The 18,518-nt window shown below is 46.6% G+C and overlaps 1 protein-coding gene across 2 annotated transcripts in view; it reads left to right on the forward strand.

Annotated features, from left to right (window-relative positions):
• Window positions 1–2,015: 2,015 nt before the first annotated feature.
• Window positions 2,016–18,518, forward strand: part of AUNIP (aurora kinase A and ninein interacting protein) — a 28,294-nt gene continuing 11,791 nt past the window's right edge. For both annotated transcript variants that reach the window (XM_017346582.3, XM_017346583.3), the window contains exon 1: window positions 2,016–2,207. In XM_017346582.3, coding sequence (XP_017202071.3) covers window positions 2,130–2,207 — 78 coding nt within the window. In that variant the 5' untranslated portion in view covers window positions 2,016–2,129. The remainder of the gene's footprint in view (window positions 2,208–18,518) is intronic.

Here is an 18,518-nt window from a genome sequence, read left to right on the forward strand (position 1 = left end):
CTGCTTTCTTCCATAGCACATACTAATATATGTATGAGGCATCAAGGAAAATTAGGAAGCAAAAAAAGCCTCAAATGAATTAAAAAAAAATCACTTCACTGCTATAATATTCTGGGGCATCTTATACTATAAAACATACAATACATATTACTAAGGTCATTGAAAGCTAATGGAAAGTGTGTATTGTTTAAAACTGCGTGGTTTTGGCCGGCGCCGTGGCTCAATAGGCTAATCCTCTGCCTGCGGCGCCGGCCCACTGGGTTCTAGTCCCGGTCGGGGCGCCGGATTCTGTCCCGGTTGCCCCTCTTCCAGGCCAGCTCTCTGCTGTGGCCGGGGAGTGTAGTGGAGGATGGCCCAAGTCCTTGGGCCCTGCACCCCATGGGAGACCAGGAGAAGCACCTGTCTCCTGCCATCGGATCAGCGCAGTGCGCCGGCCGCGGTGGCCATTGGAGGGTGAACCAACGGCAAAAGGAAGACTTTTCTCTGTCTCTCTCACTGTCCACTCTGCCTGTCAAAAACAAACAAACAAAACAAAACAAAACAAAAAAAACACTGTGTGGTTTTAAAAATATATTTTTAATGTGGCATTTATCTTATTTATTTATTTATTTTTACAGGAAAAGTTAGACAGTGAGAGAGAGACAGAGAGAAAGGTCTTCCATCCGTTGGTTCACCCCCTAAATGGCTGCTATGGCTGGCGCGCTGCGCCGATCCGAAGCCAGGATCCAGGTGTTTCCTTCTGGTCTCCCATGTGGGTGCAGGGCCCAAGGACTTGGGCCATCCTCCACTGCCTTCCCCGGGCCACAGCAGAGAGCTGGACTGGAAGAGGGGCAACCGGGACAGAATCCGGCGCCCCAACCGGGACTAGAACCCGGGGTGCCGGCGCCGCAGGCGGAGGATTAGCCTAGTGAGCCGCGGCACAGGCCTTTTTTTTTTTTTTTTTTTAAAGGCAGAGTTAGAGAGAGACAGAAGCTCTTCCATATGCTGGTTCACTCAAGTGGCCACAACAGCCACTGCTGGGCGGGCCATGCAGAAGCCAGGAGCCTGAAACTCCCTGGATTTCCCACACTGGGGCCCAGGCACTTGGGCCACCGTCTGCTGCTTGCCCAGGTGCATTAGCGGGGAGGTGGATGGATGGAGCAGCTAGAGGTTGTGCTCATAGGGATGCCAGCGCCACCCACTGTGCCACAACGCTGGCCCCAGCCTTTTTTGGGAGAGACACAGAGAGCGAGCTCCCATCAGCTGGTCCATTCCCCAGACCAGGAGCTGCAAACCACACACTGGTGGCAGGTACTCAGCCACCTGCCGTCAACCCTGCCTCACAGGTGCTCATTAGCGGGAAGCTGGAGTCGGGAGCCAGAGCAGGGAATACAAGCAGGGAACCCGTCTTAACCGGTGAGCCCAGTGCCTGCCCCGACGTCAGACTCTTCGTGCACCAAAGTGAACATCTTTTAATTACATTTTCCATGATCTTTCTGAAGTGCCCTCGCATACAACTGTTTATAATAAACAATAAATATTCCACTATGGAGACCGCAGGTGGCAGGACGCAGACTTTGTGCTTCTCCAAGAGGCTTTCGGAATTCACAAAGTTCTCACTTGGTCCTCTTTCAAATCTAAGGTCGCGCCGTCCCAGTGCTTCCAACACCCTCCTCCGTGCAGTTCCAGCGTTTGCTTTTTGACGAAGGAAGCAATCCACACCCTCGACAACCACTGAGGGTCGTGTGGAAGACCCCACGGCCGGCCTGCGCCCGCGCTCCTCCGCTTCCTCTGGCGAGGACTGAGCCGCGGGGTAGTTACAGTTAGAACAAATGCAGTTCGGCGAAAAGGAAACTGTATGGGTACGTCTTCAGCTAACAGCTTCCGCAACACGCGGCTGACAAGACACGGTAACGCGCCCCCAGGGCCCGCGACGGTCGGCGCGGTGGGCGGGGCCTAGGGGAAGGGGCGGGCCTGACGCAGGAACGCGGCGCCGCCGGGGGCGGGGCCTGCGTCCGGAGAGGCCGGGGCGTAGCCCCGCCCCCAGCGTTGGCGCGAGATCCGAATGCTGCCGGGGGCGGTCCCGGGCCGGCCCAGAGGCGTCCGGAGTCCGCGCCTTTGTGGCTTGGCGCGGGGTCTTTTCGGTGGCCATGAGGCGGAGAGGCCCAGAGCAGGAGGCCTGCGGCGTGTGGCTGGACGCGGCGGCTCTGAAGAGGCGGAAAGTGCAGGTGGGACGTTGGGGCGAGGGTCGGGGCCTGGCGGAGGCGAAAGGGCGGAGGAGTTTGGGAGGACGTGGAGGTGGTCCAGGGGAAGTGAGGGCAGAGACAGGGCCAGCTTTGGGGAGTCAGTGGCGAGAGGGATTGAGGAAGGCTGAAGAGGTGGGTTGGGGAGGAGTGGAGAGGAGCAGGGTGGAAGGGAGCAGGGGCTGCGGCGAGGCCGGGCAGGGTGTCCAGCTGTGGGGAGAGGGGAAAGGCAGTTTGCTCTCTCGGGAGCTCAGGCACTGGGAGACGGGTGCACACTGGGAAATTCCCTCCCCGAGGGTCTCTGCCCCAAACCTGCCAGGTGGCAGGCCTTACTTGCCCAGATCCAGTGACTTTGAGGGGGGAGGGGATCGCGCCCGGTCTGTCCCTAACCAGGGCGCTCTGTGAGCATTATGAAGAAGCACACGTGTGGGCAGTTACTGGTTTGTGTTTACGGAGCGTTTTGTGCTGGCCACTGTGCTAAGCATTTTCCATGTGTTTATCTTGTTTTGTGCGACTCTGTCAGATAATCCCGGGGTATGAAACACCGAGGCTTAAAACAGACACAAGGGCAGGGTTCTTGCCGTGCAGTTGCTCTCGGTGTGTTAGGGAGGAAAGAGATCCACGGGTAATTACAACGCCTGGCATTGACTGAGTCTTCAGCATGGGCCACTTTTCTGAGACTTTACACCCCTTCTTGTTAGCAGGCACTCCGCAAAATCCAGCCAGGTAGATACGTTTTATACGTTGAGAAAATTGAGGTTTAGATTAAGAAGTGAGTCAAGTCAGCAGGGGCTCAAGCCCAGTTCTGGTTGCTCTTACCCCGCAATAAGGCAGGACTGAGTCCAGGTGAGTGGTCTCTGGGATGTGTGATTTTGGGGGATTACTTTGACGCGTTTATCAGGGAAGGGTTCACTGCATAGGTAAAAGGGGACTGGAAATTGGAAGAATGTGCTGGGTTTGGACAGTCTGATCAGTAGTGTGAAGATCAAGTGGTTGGCCGGTGCCTTGGCTCACTAGGCTAATCCTCCGCCTTGCAGCGCCGGCACCCCAGGTTCTAGTCCCGGTTGGGGCGCCGGATTCTGTCCCGGTTGCCCCTCTTCCAGGCCAGCTCTCTGCTGTGGCCAGGAAGGCAGTGGAGGATGGCCCAAGTGCTTGGGCCCTGCACCCATGGGAGACCAGGAGAAGCACCTGGCTCCTGGCTTTGGATCAGCGCGATGCACTGGCCGCAGTGCGCCAGCCGTGGCGGCCATTGGAGGGTGAACCAACGGCAAAAAAGGAAGACCTTTCTCTCTGTCTCTCTCTCTCTCACTGTCCACTCTGTCCAAAAAAAAAAAAAGAATCCTCTAGAAGTTTCATCTTTTAGGGGCTATAAAAAAAAAAAAAAGAAATGTGTAACAGAGAAGGAGAAATGGATCATAACTAAGAAATGGAAATGTGAAGATTCCAGAAATCTTGGCCAAGTCATTCTTGCTGAATGCCACTCTGATAATACTCAACAGCTTTTACCCTTTCTTTGTCAGCAGATTCTCTGGCCTCTGCCTTTAAATGTATTTAGAATTTTATCATTTTTCACTATCTTCACCATTACCACCTGAGCCAGAGAGACCCTTTGCTCACTGTTAACTGTAATCCCTCTTCTTGGAGCTGAGTGTTATGGTGTGGCAAGATTTTTTTTTTTTTTTTTTTGAGAGTTATTTACTTATTTGAAAGGCAGAATTACAGAAAGAGAGATCTTAATTTGTTGGTTCACTCCCCAAATGGCCACAACAGCCAGGCTGAAGCCAGGAGGTTCATCTGGGTCTTGTGGGTGCAGGGGCCCAAGCTCTTGAGCCATTTGCTTATGCTTTCCTGGGTGCATTAGTAGAGAGCTGGCTGGGAAGTGGAGCAGCCTGCACTGTGCTCACATGGGGTGCCGGCATCTCAGGTGGCAGCTTAACCTGCTGTGCCACAGTGCTGGCCCAAGTGTAGTGTTTTTAAAATAAGTTCCCAAATTCTTCAATACTTCCTTTAAAAGGTGCAGCTCAACTGCCTTCCCCTTGAGTTGGACTACATTTACATTTAGTGACTCTAATGAATAAAATGTGCTTACAAGTGTTAGTGTCAGAATTCTGATCCCAGATCATAAATGACTTCGCAGCTCCTGTTTCTCTCTCACTTTGGGAGAAGCTGGCCATCGTGTTGTGAGGACTAGGAAGCAGCTTATGGAGAGGTCCATGTAATGTCAGCAGTCCTCTGAGTGAGGTATCTTGATGGCTTTGGTTGATTATCTTTTTAAAAAAACTTATTTATTTGAAAGAGAGAGTGCTACCATGTACTGGTTCACTCTCCAAATGACTGCAACAGCTGGGGCTGGGCCAGGGCCAAAGCTAGAAGTGGGGACCACAATCCAGGTTTCCTGTCTGTGTGGCAGGAACCCAACTGCGTGTGCCATCATCACTGCCTCTCCGGGTCCCCATTAGCAGGAAGCTGTAGTTAGGAGCTGGAACTGAGTGTTGAACTCAGGTGCTCTAATGTGAAATGCAGGCTGTATAACCAGTGGCTTAACTGCTAGACGGAATGCCCACTTGCCACCCCCACTCTCTAGCGACTTCTTTAGAAAGAGGTGTGCAGGCATGGGCTTTTAAAATTTATTTATTTATTTTTTTATTATTTGAAAGGCAGAGATGCAAACAGAGAACTCCTAGCTTCCAGTTCATTCTCCAAATGCCCATGACAGCCTAAGTGGGGTTGGTGTGAGGACAAGAACTCATTTAGGTCTCTCATGTTGGTGGCAGAGTCCCAACTATTTGAGCCATCTCCTGCTGCCTCCTGGGGTGCACATTAGCAGGAAGCTAGAACCGGTAGCAGAGTCGGGACTTGAACCCAGCACTCTGATATGGGAAGTGGGTATACTAAGTGATGTCTTAACCGCTACACCAAATGCTCACCCGTGCTGTCTTGAATACAGCTTCATGAGGCTGAGGCAGAACCACTCAACTAGGCTTCTCCCAAGTTTTTTTTTTTTTTTAAGATTGATTAATTTACTTGAGCGACAGTGTGTGCTTCCAGCCGCTGGCTGTAATAGCTGGAACTGGGCCAGGAGCTTCTTCTGAGTCTCCCATGTGGTTGTAGGGGCCCAAGGACTTGGGCCATCCTCTGCTTTGGCTTTCCCAGGCCATAGCAGAGAGCCAGAACAGGTGTCCACTTGGGGTGCCAGCACGGCAGGCAGAGGCTTAACCTTCTGTGCTGCAGTGCCGGCCCCTCTCCCAAGTTCTTGATGCACAGAAGTGAGATAAAAGATGTTTGTTTTATAAGTTGCTGAGTTTTGTGGTAATTTGTTATACATTGATAGGAAACTGTATAAGCTTTTGGTCTTGGAAGTGGGATGCTACCTGACAAAGGGCTTTGGAATGAGACAGTAGGTGGCAGCTGGAAGGACTGAAGCAAATCTAGTGAAAGCTTGAAGAGCTTCTAAGAAACTTTTAGAATTCTGACTTTTAAGGAGGCTGTGGGTGAGGGTGCAGAGGACAGTGAGAAGGTCTGGGAGACGGCGGGGAAGGTTATCCTTGTCATTACAGAAGGCTCAGTGACCATGTTGGCTGTAGTAGGGTGCGTGAGTGTACCTCATGGGCTGGGTCATGTGGCTAAGATTTACAAGCAGTGCTGTAGGTGATCCCTTGTTTCTTTTTGCTGGGAGTAACACAATGCTAGCAGAGGATGAGATAGGTTAAACAAACAGGTGCTAAAACTTAGTGATTTTGAAAATTCCCAGCTTCCTCAGGTAGCACACAAATGCTTAAACTAAGAAAGCACTTCTGGGGAAAGATGGAATTTAGAGGACAGCGAGGACAGTGGGATTGAAGATAGGCGCTGAGGATGGCTGTACACCTTGTTACGACCAGGAAGTTCTAAGGTGGTCCCTCAGAACTATTTACTCAAAGTGCTAGAACCTCTAAGAATGCAAGCATCTTACGGGTGTTATCACTCAGCAAAGCCCAAGGTAGAAGAGGCTTACTGCAGAGAAGGTGGAGGATGTGGCTTTTTTTTTTTTTTTTTTTTTTTGACAGGCAGAGTGGACAGTGAGAGAGAGAGACAGAGACAGAGAGAAAGGTCTTCGTTTGCCGTTGGTTCACCCTCCAATGGCTGTCGCGGCTGGCGCACTGCGCTGATCCGAAGGCAGGAGCCAGGTACTTATCCTGGTCTCCCATGGGGTGCAAGGCCCAAGGAGTTGGGCCATCCTCCACTGCACTCCCCGGCCACAGCAGAGAGCTGGCCTGGAAGAGGGGCAGCCGGGACAGAATCTGACTGGGACTAGAACCCATGGTGCTGGTGCCGCAGGCGGAGGATTAGCCTATTGAGCAGCGGCACTGGCCCGGATGTGGCTTTTCATTAATGGAGTATACTCCAGTATTATTCATGGAAGACTCGGTTTTTAAGAAATTACATTGGTATCATTACTACCCGCTTGGATGAAAATGACAGAGATAGTACAAATGAAGTCTTGGGAGCCCAAAACTTCTGCAGACTGGAGCAGGCTGAGAAACTCAGCTGCAAACACAGGATAATCCAGAATGGAGAACCAAGAATGATTCTCTAGCAGGGGCAGGAATGAGTTCTAATCAAAGAACTTTGATTATTTGCTTGGCTAGATTTTAGAATTGGAATTGATTGGTGACTCACTTGTTTACCCTTTTTTCCTAAGTATTTTCTTACATATTTTTTATTTGAGAGGCAGAGAGAGAGATCTCCCATTTACTTGTTCAGTCCCCCAAATGTGCACAACATCTGGGACAGGGCCAGGCCGAAGCCAGAAGCTGGAAACTCAACCCAGGCCTCCTCCCAGGGTGTATATCAACGGGAAGCCAGAATTAGGACCAGAGCTGGTACTCAAACCAAGCACTCTGAGATGTGGATAACCCAAGGAGCATTCTGCTGTGTCAAATGCCTACCCCAATTTAAAATTTTATTCATTTACCTTCATTTTAATTTGAAAGGTGAGAGACATGTTCACTCCTCATTAGCCCACAATAGTCAGGTTTGGGCCAGACTGAAGCCGGGAGCCCAGGACTCAGTCTGGGTCTCCACATGGGTGGTAAGGACCCAAGTACTTGAGCCATCATCTGCCTCCCAGTGTGTACATTTGCAAGTAGTTGGATTGGAAGCAGAGTAGCTAGAACTCAAACCAAGAACTTCAAGATGGGATGCAGGTGCCCATCTTAACCACTGCACCAAATGCTTGCCCTAATCTGGAAAGATGTAAATCATAATGTATAACCTATATCTATAATGGAATGAAGCATGAAGTCAATAACAGAAGGTAAAGTAAAAAATGTATAATATGTTGAAATTGAAATTAAACGGCACTTGCCTAAGTAACCAGATGTCAGAGAATAAATCAAAAAGGAAATTAGAAAGTACTTTGTGGCACAGTAGGTTAAACCTCGCCTGTGGTGCCAGCAATGCATATGGGCGCCAGTTCTAGTCCTTGCTGCTCCTCTTCCAATCTGGCTCTCTGCTGTGGCCTGGGAAAGCAGTGGAGGGTGGCCCAAGCGCTTGGGCCCCTGCACCCACATGGGAGACCTGGAAGAAGCTGCTGGTTCCTAGCTTCGGATTGGCTCAGCTCTGACCGTTGTGGCCATTTGGGGAGTGAACCAGCATATGGAAGACCTTTCTCTCTGTCTCTCCCTCTCACTGTCTATAACACTCCCTCTCAAATAAGTAAATCTTTTTTTTTAAAGGGGGGGGGGTCAATAAAAAAAACACAGCTAAAGATAGCCTATTTAAAAAATATTTTAGGTGGGTAGCATTGTGATGCCACTACTTGTGACACCAGCCCTGGCTACTCTGCTTCCGATCCAGCTTCCTGCTGATGTGCCTGGGAAGGTAATGGATGTCAAAAACTTGGGCCCCTGCCACCCACATGGGAGACCAGATGGAGTTTCTGGCTCCTGATTTCAGCCTGGCCCCACCCTGGCTGTTGTGGCCATTTTGGGAGACTGAACCAGCAGATGGAAGATCTCTCTGTCACTCTGCCTTTCAAATAAATAAGTAATGAATCTTTTTTAAAGATTGACTTTGAGGGGCTGCTGCTGTGGCATAGTGGGTATAGCCACTGCCTGTGATGCTGGCATTCCATATGGGCACTGGTTCAAGTCTTGGTTGCTTCACTTCTGATCCATCTCCCTGCTAATGTGCCTGGGAAAGCAGTGGAAGATGAGTCAAGTCCTTGGGCCTCTGCACCCCTGGAAAAGACCCAGAAGAGGCTCCTGGCTTCAGACCTGGCCAGGAGCTGGTCATTGCAGCCATCTGGGGAGTGAACCAATGGATGAGAGATTTCTGTCTCCCTCTCTCTCTCTAGTTCTTTCATATCAATAAATTTAAAAAAAAGTTACTTTGAGATAAATTAAAACAAAACACAGTGTATCAAAATTTATAAGCAGCCAACGCTGTGCTTAGAAGGTATTTATAAGACTGGCGCCGTGGCTCACTAGGCTAATCCTCCGCCTTGCGGCACTGGCACACCGGGTTCTAGTCCCGGTCGGGGCGCCGGATTCTGTCCCGGTTGCCCCTCTTCCAGGCCAGCTCTCTGCTGTGGCCAGGGAGTGCAGTGGAGGATGGCCCAAGTGCTTGGGCCCTGCACCCCATGGGAGACCAGGAAAAGCACCTGGCTCCTGGCTTCGGATCAGTGCGATGCGCCGGCCGCAGCGCACCAGCTGCGGTGGCCATTGGAGGGTGAACCAACGGCAAAAGGAAGACCTTTCTCTCTCTCTCTCACTGTCCACTCTGCCTGTCAAAAAAAAAAAAAAAGTATTTATAGATGTAAATGCCTATATTTAAATAAAATCAAGGGCCAGCACTGTGATACGTGGGTAAACCCTCCGCTTGTGGTGCTGACTTCCCATATGGGCGCTGGTTTGAGTCCCGGCTGCTTCACTTCTGATCCTGCTCCCTACTATGGCCTGGGAAAGTGGTGGAAGATGGCTCAAGTACTTGAGCCCCTTCAGATTGGTGCAGGTCCAGCTGTTGCAGCCATCTGGGGAGTGAACCAGCTGATGGAAGACCTCTTTCTTGTTCTCTCTCTGCCTCTGCCTTTCTAACTCTACCTTTCAAGTAAGTAAATAAGTCTTTAAAAACTTTTTTTTTTTAAATCAAACCAATAATATAATTTTCTAACTCAACAAACTAGAAAAAGAAGAAAGTAAATCCAAGTAAAATAGTGAAAATAAGTAGGAAAGAAAAAAATTAATGAAGTCAGAAGTTAATTCTTAGGAAACAAGGAAAGATCAACAAAGTTGATAGACCTTTAGCCTTTGGTGATTAAAATAATTAATCTAGTCAAAACTAAGAGAAGAGTCAAGTTGCTAAAAACAATAAGTAAAGAGGGGTATCACTATTGACCTTATGGAAAGGAAAAGAATTATAAAGGAATGCTGTAAACAACTGTATTCTAACAAATTGAGATAGCTTAGATGAAGTGAACAAATTCCTAGAAAGTAAAAAAGAAAAAAAAAAAACTAAAACTAACTCAAGAAGAAATAATCTAAATGGACTTTATTTTTTTTAAAGATTTATTTATTTATTTGAAAGACAGAGTTATTGAGAGGCAGAGACAGAGGCACAGAGAGAGATCTCCCATTCTCTGGTTCACTCCCCAAATGGCCACAACTGTCAGAGCAAAACCCATATGGTCATCTCAGAAGACACAGAAAAAGCAGTTGACTAACACCATTTCTTGATGAAAATAATTAAACTAGAAAGAGAAGGGAACTTTCTCAACCTGATAAGAAGAATTTGTGAAAACCCATAGATGACATCATACTTAATAAAGATTGAATGCTGCTATCCTGAACATTAGATTGTAGACTTTTAAGTTTGAAAAAAGCACCCAGACAGTGGGTCAGGGCAGGAAAGACTTTTATTGTAGACAGGACAACATAATAAAGGAGTGAAGAATACATTTCATTGGCAAGCAGCGGGTGGGGGGGGGTCTGAAAAGAGGTTTAGTGCCCTCCTGCTGGCACCCCCTTCTGCTGGCGTGGTGGACAGTTGTCCTTTTATACTGCTTGCCTGGGAAAGGACTGTGTATTTATGCAAAGACCCACATCTGCTGTGATAAGGTGAGTCTTAAACAGGCAAAATGCCCCCCTTGGCCCCTTGGCAGCCTTGGCAGGTGTTTATTGGGGTCCTTTTTTTTTTTTTTTTTTTTTTTAAGATTTTATTTATTTATTGGAGAAGTGGAGTTACAGACAGTGAGAAGGAGACATCGCTTTTTGGCCTTTTGGCTAAGATCAAGTGTAGTAAAAGGGAGAGAGAGAGAGAAAGGTCTTCCATCCACTGGTTCACGCCCCAAACGGCCACTGCTGAGCCAATCCGAAGCCAGGCCGGCGCGCTGCGGCCGGCGCACCACGCTGATCCGAAGCCTGGAGCCAGGTGCTTCTCCTGGTCTCCCATGGGGTGCAGGGCCCAAGTACTTGGGCCATCCTCCACTGCACTCCCTGGCCACAGCAGAGAGCTGGCCTGGAAGAGGGGCAACCGGGACAGAATCTGGCGCCCTGACCGGGACTAGAACCTGGTGTGCCGGCGCCGCAAGGCGGAGGATTAGCCTATTGATCCATGGTGCCAGCCAGAGTCCTGGTTCTGCTCCCCTTTCCAGCTCCCTGCCTGTGCATAAATTGGGAGACATTGGTGATGGCTTACCCATGTGGAAGACCTCAGTTGAGTTCCTGGTTCATGGCTTCAGCCTGGCTGAGTTGGGCATTTGGGAGAGTAAACCACCAGATGTGAGATCTCTCAGTCCCCTCCCTCCTTCCTTCCCCTCCCTCTCCCCCATCCCTCATATAAACATCAAAAAAAAGAAAGTGCTCCCCAAATTTCTCTGTAGAAGCAGTTCAACCCCCATCAAAATCTCAGTTGCCATTTTGTAGAAGTTAACAGTCTGATCTTAAAATTCATAAGAAATGCAAGGAATCCAGAATGACCAAAAGAAGCTTAGAAAAAACAAAGAGGATTCACACTTAATTGATTTCAATATTACTATAAAGCCAGTGCTTAGGAGAGTTCTGTGCTCTTGTAAGGACATACATGTGGGCCAAAATAATAGAATTCAAAGTTCAGAAAGAAAGTCTTAAATTTACAGGATAATTTAATTGGCTGGAAATGGGAATTTATTTTTTTTCAATAAATGATCTCAGGGCAACTGCATATCCACATTCAAAAGAATGATTTTGGACCCCTACATCATACACAAATTAATTCAAAATGGGATGTGAAATGTAAGATCTGAAACTACAAAATTAATGGAGAAAAGATAGGAGTAACTATTCATGATCTTTTTATTTTTTTAAGATTTATTTATTTATTTGTAAGAGTTACACAGAGAGAGGAGAGGCAGAGAGAGAGAGAGGTCTTCCATCTGATGATTCACTCCCCAATTGGCTGCAATGGCCAGAGAGGTGCCAATCCAAAACCAGGAGCCTGGAGCCTCTTCCGGGTCTCCCACGTGGGCGCAGGGGCCTGAGCACTTGGGCCATCTTGTACTGCTCTCTCAGGCCATAGCAGAGAACTGGATCGGAAGTGGAGCAGCCGGGACTTGAACCGGTGCCTATATGGGATGCCAGCGCTTTAGGCCAGGGCGTTAACCCGCTGTGCCACAGCGCGGGCCCCTATTCATGATCTTAAGTTAGGTAGTGCTACCTTTAAAATAGGAAAATTGGAATTCATCAAAATTGACAACTAAAGAGCAAAGCGTTTGTGTAGACATTTTTCTAGGGAACAAGTGTACATGGCTGGTGCACACATGAAAAGATACTCAACGTCTAAGGAAATGCAAATGAAAACCATAATGAAATACATCATACTCACTAGGACGGCTGTATTCAAAAAGCTAATAACAAGTCTTAGTAAGTTGAAATTGGAACCCTCATACTTTACTAGAAATACGTAAAATGATATCGTACTTTATATGTAGTTTGACAGTGCCTCAGAATGTTAAACCTAGTGACTGAATGACTTGACAGTTTTTCTGGGATGATACCTTAGAGATAGGAAAACATGTCTGCACAAAACCTTGTACATGAATGTTCTTAGTGTCGTTTCCCATAATAGCTCCAAATTGGAAACCACCCAGTGTCCATCAACTGATAAATGGATAAATAAAATGATATATCTATACATTGGAATGTTATTTGACAACAAATAGAGTGAAGTACTGGTACATACTGTAACATGGATGGATCTCCAAAACAGGAGGTTCAGTGAAAGAAGGAATCACCAAAGACCAGATATTGTATGACAAATGAAAAGTCCAGAGTAGACAAATTTATAGCAACTGTTTTCTGAGCCTGTGATTGAAAGGGAATCAAGAATGACTGCTGGGGCTACAGGGTTTCTTTTTTGGAAAATTAGGTTTGAGTGATATTTATACAACATTGTGATTATGAAGGGTATTTCAAAGGATTTCTGTAAAATTGGGGTGGGCATTTGGCACTAAGATGCTGCTTAGGATGCGTCTTGCTAATGTGCATCCTGGGAGTCAGTAGATGATGGGTCAAGAAGTTGAGCCTCTGCCACCCACGTGGGAGACCAGATGGGGTTCCAGGCTCTTGACTTAGCTCTGTCTTGGCACTGGCTATTGTGGACATTTGGGGGTAAGCCAGGGAATAGAAAATTTGTCTCTGTATTTCTCTGCTTTTCAAGTAAAATGAAAATAAAAAGTTTATTTTGGTGCAAAAATTTTTGAAACCCATGCATAATTTTTCCTTTTTTAAAGGATTTATTTTGAAAGAGGGAGAGACACAGATCTTCCATCCGTTTGTTTGTTTACTTCCCAAAATGGCCACAGTGGCCAGGAGTGGGCCAGTTCTAAGCCAGGAGCTGGGAACTTCATCCAGGTCTCCCACATGAGTGGCAGGGGCCCACTGTTGGGTAGACCACCTGTCATTGCTTTCCCAGGCCATTAACAGGGAGCTAGATCAGAAGTGGAGCAGCTGGGACATGAACTGGTGCCCATATGGGATGCCAGTGTCACAGGCGGTAGCTTCATCAACTATACCACAATGCTGACCTCCATGATGTTTCAGAATACATTTTTCCACTAACTTGTTTATTAATGACCTTATTTACTAAAAATCACTTAACTGTGCATTTAAATGGGTGTGTTTAATGGTATATGAATTATATCTTAACAAAACTGAAGATACAAAGGCTTTGTGGGAGAGGTGGCATTTGAGGTGCACATTGAATTAAAGGTCAGATTTTGTTGGAAAGCAGTGGAAGTAGGTGGGCATTCCAGGGATAGTGTGACTCAGCGCCACAGAGGAAGGAAATAGAAGGGATGTTTTTGAAACAAGAAGTGAAAGGGAGTCACCAAGACCTCATTTCTGATATCAGCTGCAAGTTTGGGGGACCCCAAAACCACTGTTAGATCCCACTGAAAACTATTATGCTCATGGTCACAGTTTATTACACCTAAGAGGTACAGATGAAAGTCAGTGAACGCAGGGGCAGTTAGGGCAGAGACGAGTAGAATTCCAATCCTGCATCTTCCAGTGAAGTGTTGGATAGCACTAACTGCTCACTGCAGTGAAATCGTACACCCAGAGGACTGCCAATCATGGAAGTTCTCCTAGCCTTGGTGTCCGGTGTATTTTGGGAGCTACTTTAGTTTTCAGCCGCTGTGGAGGTCAAGGTGATACTTCATGGCCCAAAGTCCCCACTGATGCATCTCTTTGTTAGCTTAGGCTGTCTGGCATGACCAAGGCTCCTCAGGTACAAAAAAAAAAAAAAAAAAAAGAAATCCGAATAGATTGGACGTTACAAAGACTTGGAGATTACTTCTCAGGAGCCAAGGGCAAAGGCCAGATCTCTCTTTGGGGAAGACTTTCTTTTTAAAGATTTATTTATTTATTTGAAAGGCAGAGTTATAGAAAGAGAAGAGACAGATCATCCATCCACTGGTTCATTCCCCAAATGGCCGGCCGCAACAGCTGGGGCTGGGCAAGGCTGAAACTGGAAGCTTAATCTGGATCTCCCCCATGGATGCAGGGGCCCAAGCACTTCGGCCATCTTCACTGCTTTCCCGGTACATTAGGGAGCTGGATCATAAGTGAAACAGCCAGGACTCAAACTGGTGCCCATATAGAAGGCTGGCTGTGCCACAACGCTGGCTTCTAGAAGATTTTTTGCTGCACAGGGAGTTAGTTAAAGTGTAAGGTACATGGAGGTGGTTGAAGGTGAGATTAGGTGGGTCAACTAAATGTCATGCTGTTGTAAATTTATGCAAGGCATATGATGCAATAGGAAGTGTTTCTAAGGTTAACCCAATAATGGTTACAGTATAACAGTATGTGGTACCCTGAATAGTTAGCTTAGAGAAATTTGGAGGATATTGCTACGTTTAGTCAAGAAATAAAGGGGCCAGCACTGTGACATAGCAGGTAAAGCTGCTGCATACAGTGCCAGCATCCCATATGGGCGTTGGTTCAAGTCCTAGCTGCTCCACTTCAGATCCAGCTTTATGCTATAGCCTGGGAAAGCAGTAGAAGATGGCTCAAGTCCTTGGGCCCCTGCACCCGCGTGGGAGACCCCAAGGAAACTCCTGGCTCCTGCCTTCAGATCTGTGCAGCTCCAATTAGGAGCGAACCAGTGGATGAGAGACCCCTCCCTCCCTCTATCTCTCTCTCTGCCTCTGCCTCTCCTTCTCTCTCTGTGTAACTCTTTCAGATAAATAAATAAAAATCTTAAAAAAAAAAAAAAAGAAATAATAAAGACCTAATCTAGGATAATAGAAATAGAAAGTTGTTTTTAGTGGGTAGGTGTTTGACCTAGTGTTTAAGACACTGGTTGGGAGGCCTGCATTGTATATCCGGGTGCCTGGGCTTGATACTTGGCTCCACTCCCAATTCCAGCTTCTTACTAATGTGCACCCTGGGAGGCAGTGGTGATGGCTCAAGTAGCTGGATTTCTACCACTCATTTGGGAGATCTAGATTGAAGTTCTGACTTTCAGTTTTGCCTGGCCCAGCCCTTGCCATTTCATGCATTTTGAGAGCAAACCAGTACAGGGGAGCTCTCTGTCTCTCTGCCTTTCAAATAAACACACACAAAAAATTTTTAAACATGTGGTTTTGCTCAAGAAGGAACTAAATAGGCTTGGGATGGGTCTTTGAAGCTATGATTTTGTTCCAGTTATCTATAGCTCTAGTGCCTTTTCCCCTTTAAAGGCCCTGTACAGGGGGCAGAGTTGTGGTGCAGTGGGTTAAGCTGCTGCCTGTGATGCCAGCATTACAGGTTAGTGCTCCACCCTTTTTTTCTTTTTTAAAGATTTATTTATTTGAAAGATAGAGTTACAGAGAGAGGTAGAGGCAGAGAGAGGTCTTCCATTTGCTGGTTTACTCCCCAGATGGTCGCAACAGCTGGAGCTGCACCGATCCTAAGCCAGGAGCTTCTTCCAGGTCTTCCACCTGGGTGCAGGGGCCCAAGGACTTGGGCCATCTTCTACTGCTTTCCATGCCATAGCAGAGAGCTGGATCAGAAGTGGAGCAGCTAGGACTTGAACTGGTGCCCATATGGGATGCTGGCACTGCAGGCAGCAGCTTTACCTGCTATGCCACAGTGCCAGCCTCACTAGCACTTCTTACTCCAGTCTAACTTAGTATCCCTTAACCATTCCCTTTCCCATGCTCCTTCTTCCCCCACCTTCTGGTTCTGGTAACCAGTTATACTCTCAACTTCTAGGAGATAAACATTTTTAGAATCTTTGTATGCACGAGATGGCAGGTACTTGTCTCTCTGTGCTTGGCTTATTTCACTTACCAGGCAGTTCCATCACGTTGTTGCAAATGACAAGATTTCATCTGTTTTCCTGCCGGGCAGTTTTCCATTGTGTATTTGTAGCACATTTTCTTTATCCATTAATCAGCTGATGGACACTCGGGTGGTTTCCATTTCTTTGGCTGTTGTACATAGTGCTGCACTGTAGGGTGTAGATGTCTCTTTAAGGACTGACTTCATTTCTCTGTGAAATATGCTCAGAAGTTGGATTGCTGGATCATGTATATGGTAGATCGATTTTTAGGGTTTTGAGGTTTTCCACCATGGCTGTCCTAATTTAAAGTTCCAACAACAGTGGATACAAGTTCCCTTTTCTCCACAAACTCCTAACACTTGTTATCTTTTGTGTTTTTGGTAAAGCTGTTCTAACTGTGGCTTTGTTTCACATTTTTCTAATGATTAGTGATATTCAGTACTTTTTCATGTACCTGTTGGCCATTTATGTGTCTTCCTTTGAAAAAAGATTGTTTAGATCTGCTCATTTTTAAGATGAATATTTGGATTTTTTGCTATTGAGTTATATATTCTGGTTATTAACCCCTTGTTGGATGTATAGCTTGCAGATATCTTCTCCCATTCTCTAGGTTTATCTTTTCACTGTTCGTGGCTTCCTTTGCTCTACAGAAGCTTTTTTTAGTTTGATAAAATCCAATTTGTCTATTTTTGCTTTTGTTTCTTGTGCTTAAGGACTGATCCAATAAATGAAGAAAATTCTGAATTAATACAGTCATGTGTAGCTTAAAAACAGAAGTATGTTCTGAGAAATGTGTCGTTATGCGATTTCCTCATTGTGCAAACGAGTAGAGTGTACTTACACAAACCTGGATGGCTTAGGTCAATAACTTGTCACAGCCTCTAAGTACAACCAGGAGATGCAATAAACGAGATGTGCTCATATTAGACTGCTGTGGCACACTGCAAGGCAGCTTGTTTCTTGATAAGTAGGAGTACACTCCCAAGTAATGAAAAGTAAAGTAGGGAAAGCAGTAACGGTTGTTTATTATCAAGTATTATGCAATGTACATAATTGTATTGCTGTACTTTTGTATGACTGGCAGTGCAGTATCCCCACCAACATATGAGTAATGTGTTGCACTCTAACATGACAACTATGACATCACTGAGCAATAGGATTTTTTCAGTTCCATTGTGATCCCATAGGACCACCATCATATGTGTGATCCTTAGATGGGGCATACTGTCCTGTTACTCACTCACAGAGCTGCTGTGTTGTTGGAGATGCCCAGCGATGAGAATATTGACAGCTTTGCTTGATCATGCTCCTTCAACAGTCCGCTTTGTTAAGTAGCATCATCCTTTCAGCCTAACTTGATGAGGCAGGACAGTACTGGTTGGAAAAGTTTTCCATCCTAAATTTCACCAAATTGATGCTGTGAAAGAACTCAGTCTGGGTCTCCCCAGTAGGTGGCAGGGACTCAAGTACTTGAACTAACAACTGCTGCTTTCTAGGGTATACATTAGCAGGAGGAACAAATTGAAAGTGGAGCCAGAACTTGAACTCCATTCATTCCAAGATGGGATACAGGCATCCCAAGCAGTGTTTTAACTGTTGTGCCAAATGTGTGTCTCCCCCTTTTCTTTTTTAGATTTATAATGGGTTTATTAAGAAAAATGAATCAAAACTTGGCAGAATTATAACATCAGTGTTAAAAAGTAGAGCCTCTCAACTTCATATAAATATGGTATAGGGTTTTAATGGTTTTTCTTTCTCTTAGACAGATTTTTGCAAAATGAAATGAAACAACAAGTTGAAAATAAGTAGTATTTGTTTTCTCTATAGGGGAGAGCAGTTAGTGAAACATCGGAGTTGAAAAATCACTTGGGAGAATGTTCAACAAAAAAGCAAGGCCAGCTGTGCCGTAGGCCTTCAAGTGGACAGTGACCATTAGCAGGGAGTGACTCATCAACGGCCAAGGAGTGGACTGTATATTGGCATCATGGCCCTGAGCCACATACAGCTTCACTTTGTAATTTCTTCTTAAAAGTCTAGTTTTGTTGTTGTTGTTGTTGTTTTTTAAAGATTTATTTATTTGAACGGCAGAGTTACAGAGAGGCAAAGGTATAGAGAGGTCTTCATCTGCTGGTTCACTCCCCAGATGGCCGTAATGGCTGGAGCTGTGCTGATCCAAAGCCAGGAGCCTGGAGCTTCCTCCCGGTCTCCCATGTGGGTGGAGGGCCCAAGGACTTGAGCCGTCTTCTCCTGCTTTCCCAGGCCACGGCAGAGAGCTGGATTGGAAGTGGAGCTGCTGGGACTCAAAGCAGTGCACACATGGGATGCCAGGACTGCAGATGGCAGGCTTACCTGCTATGCCTCCGGCCCCAAGTATAATTTGAGTTACTGTGTTAGGAGATTCTCCAAACAAAAGTTCATTTATTTTTTAGGGTAAGATTGGGGCTGGCATTGTGGTGTAGGGGTTTCAGCCACCACCTGAGACACCAGAATCTCATATGGGTTCCAGTTTGAGTT

Source organism: Oryctolagus cuniculus, chromosome 7 (genome assembly GCF_964237555.1).
Source record: "Oryctolagus cuniculus chromosome 7, mOryCun1.1, whole genome shotgun sequence".
In the NCBI taxonomy this organism is placed as follows: Eukaryota; Metazoa; Chordata; class Mammalia; order Lagomorpha; family Leporidae; genus Oryctolagus; species Oryctolagus cuniculus.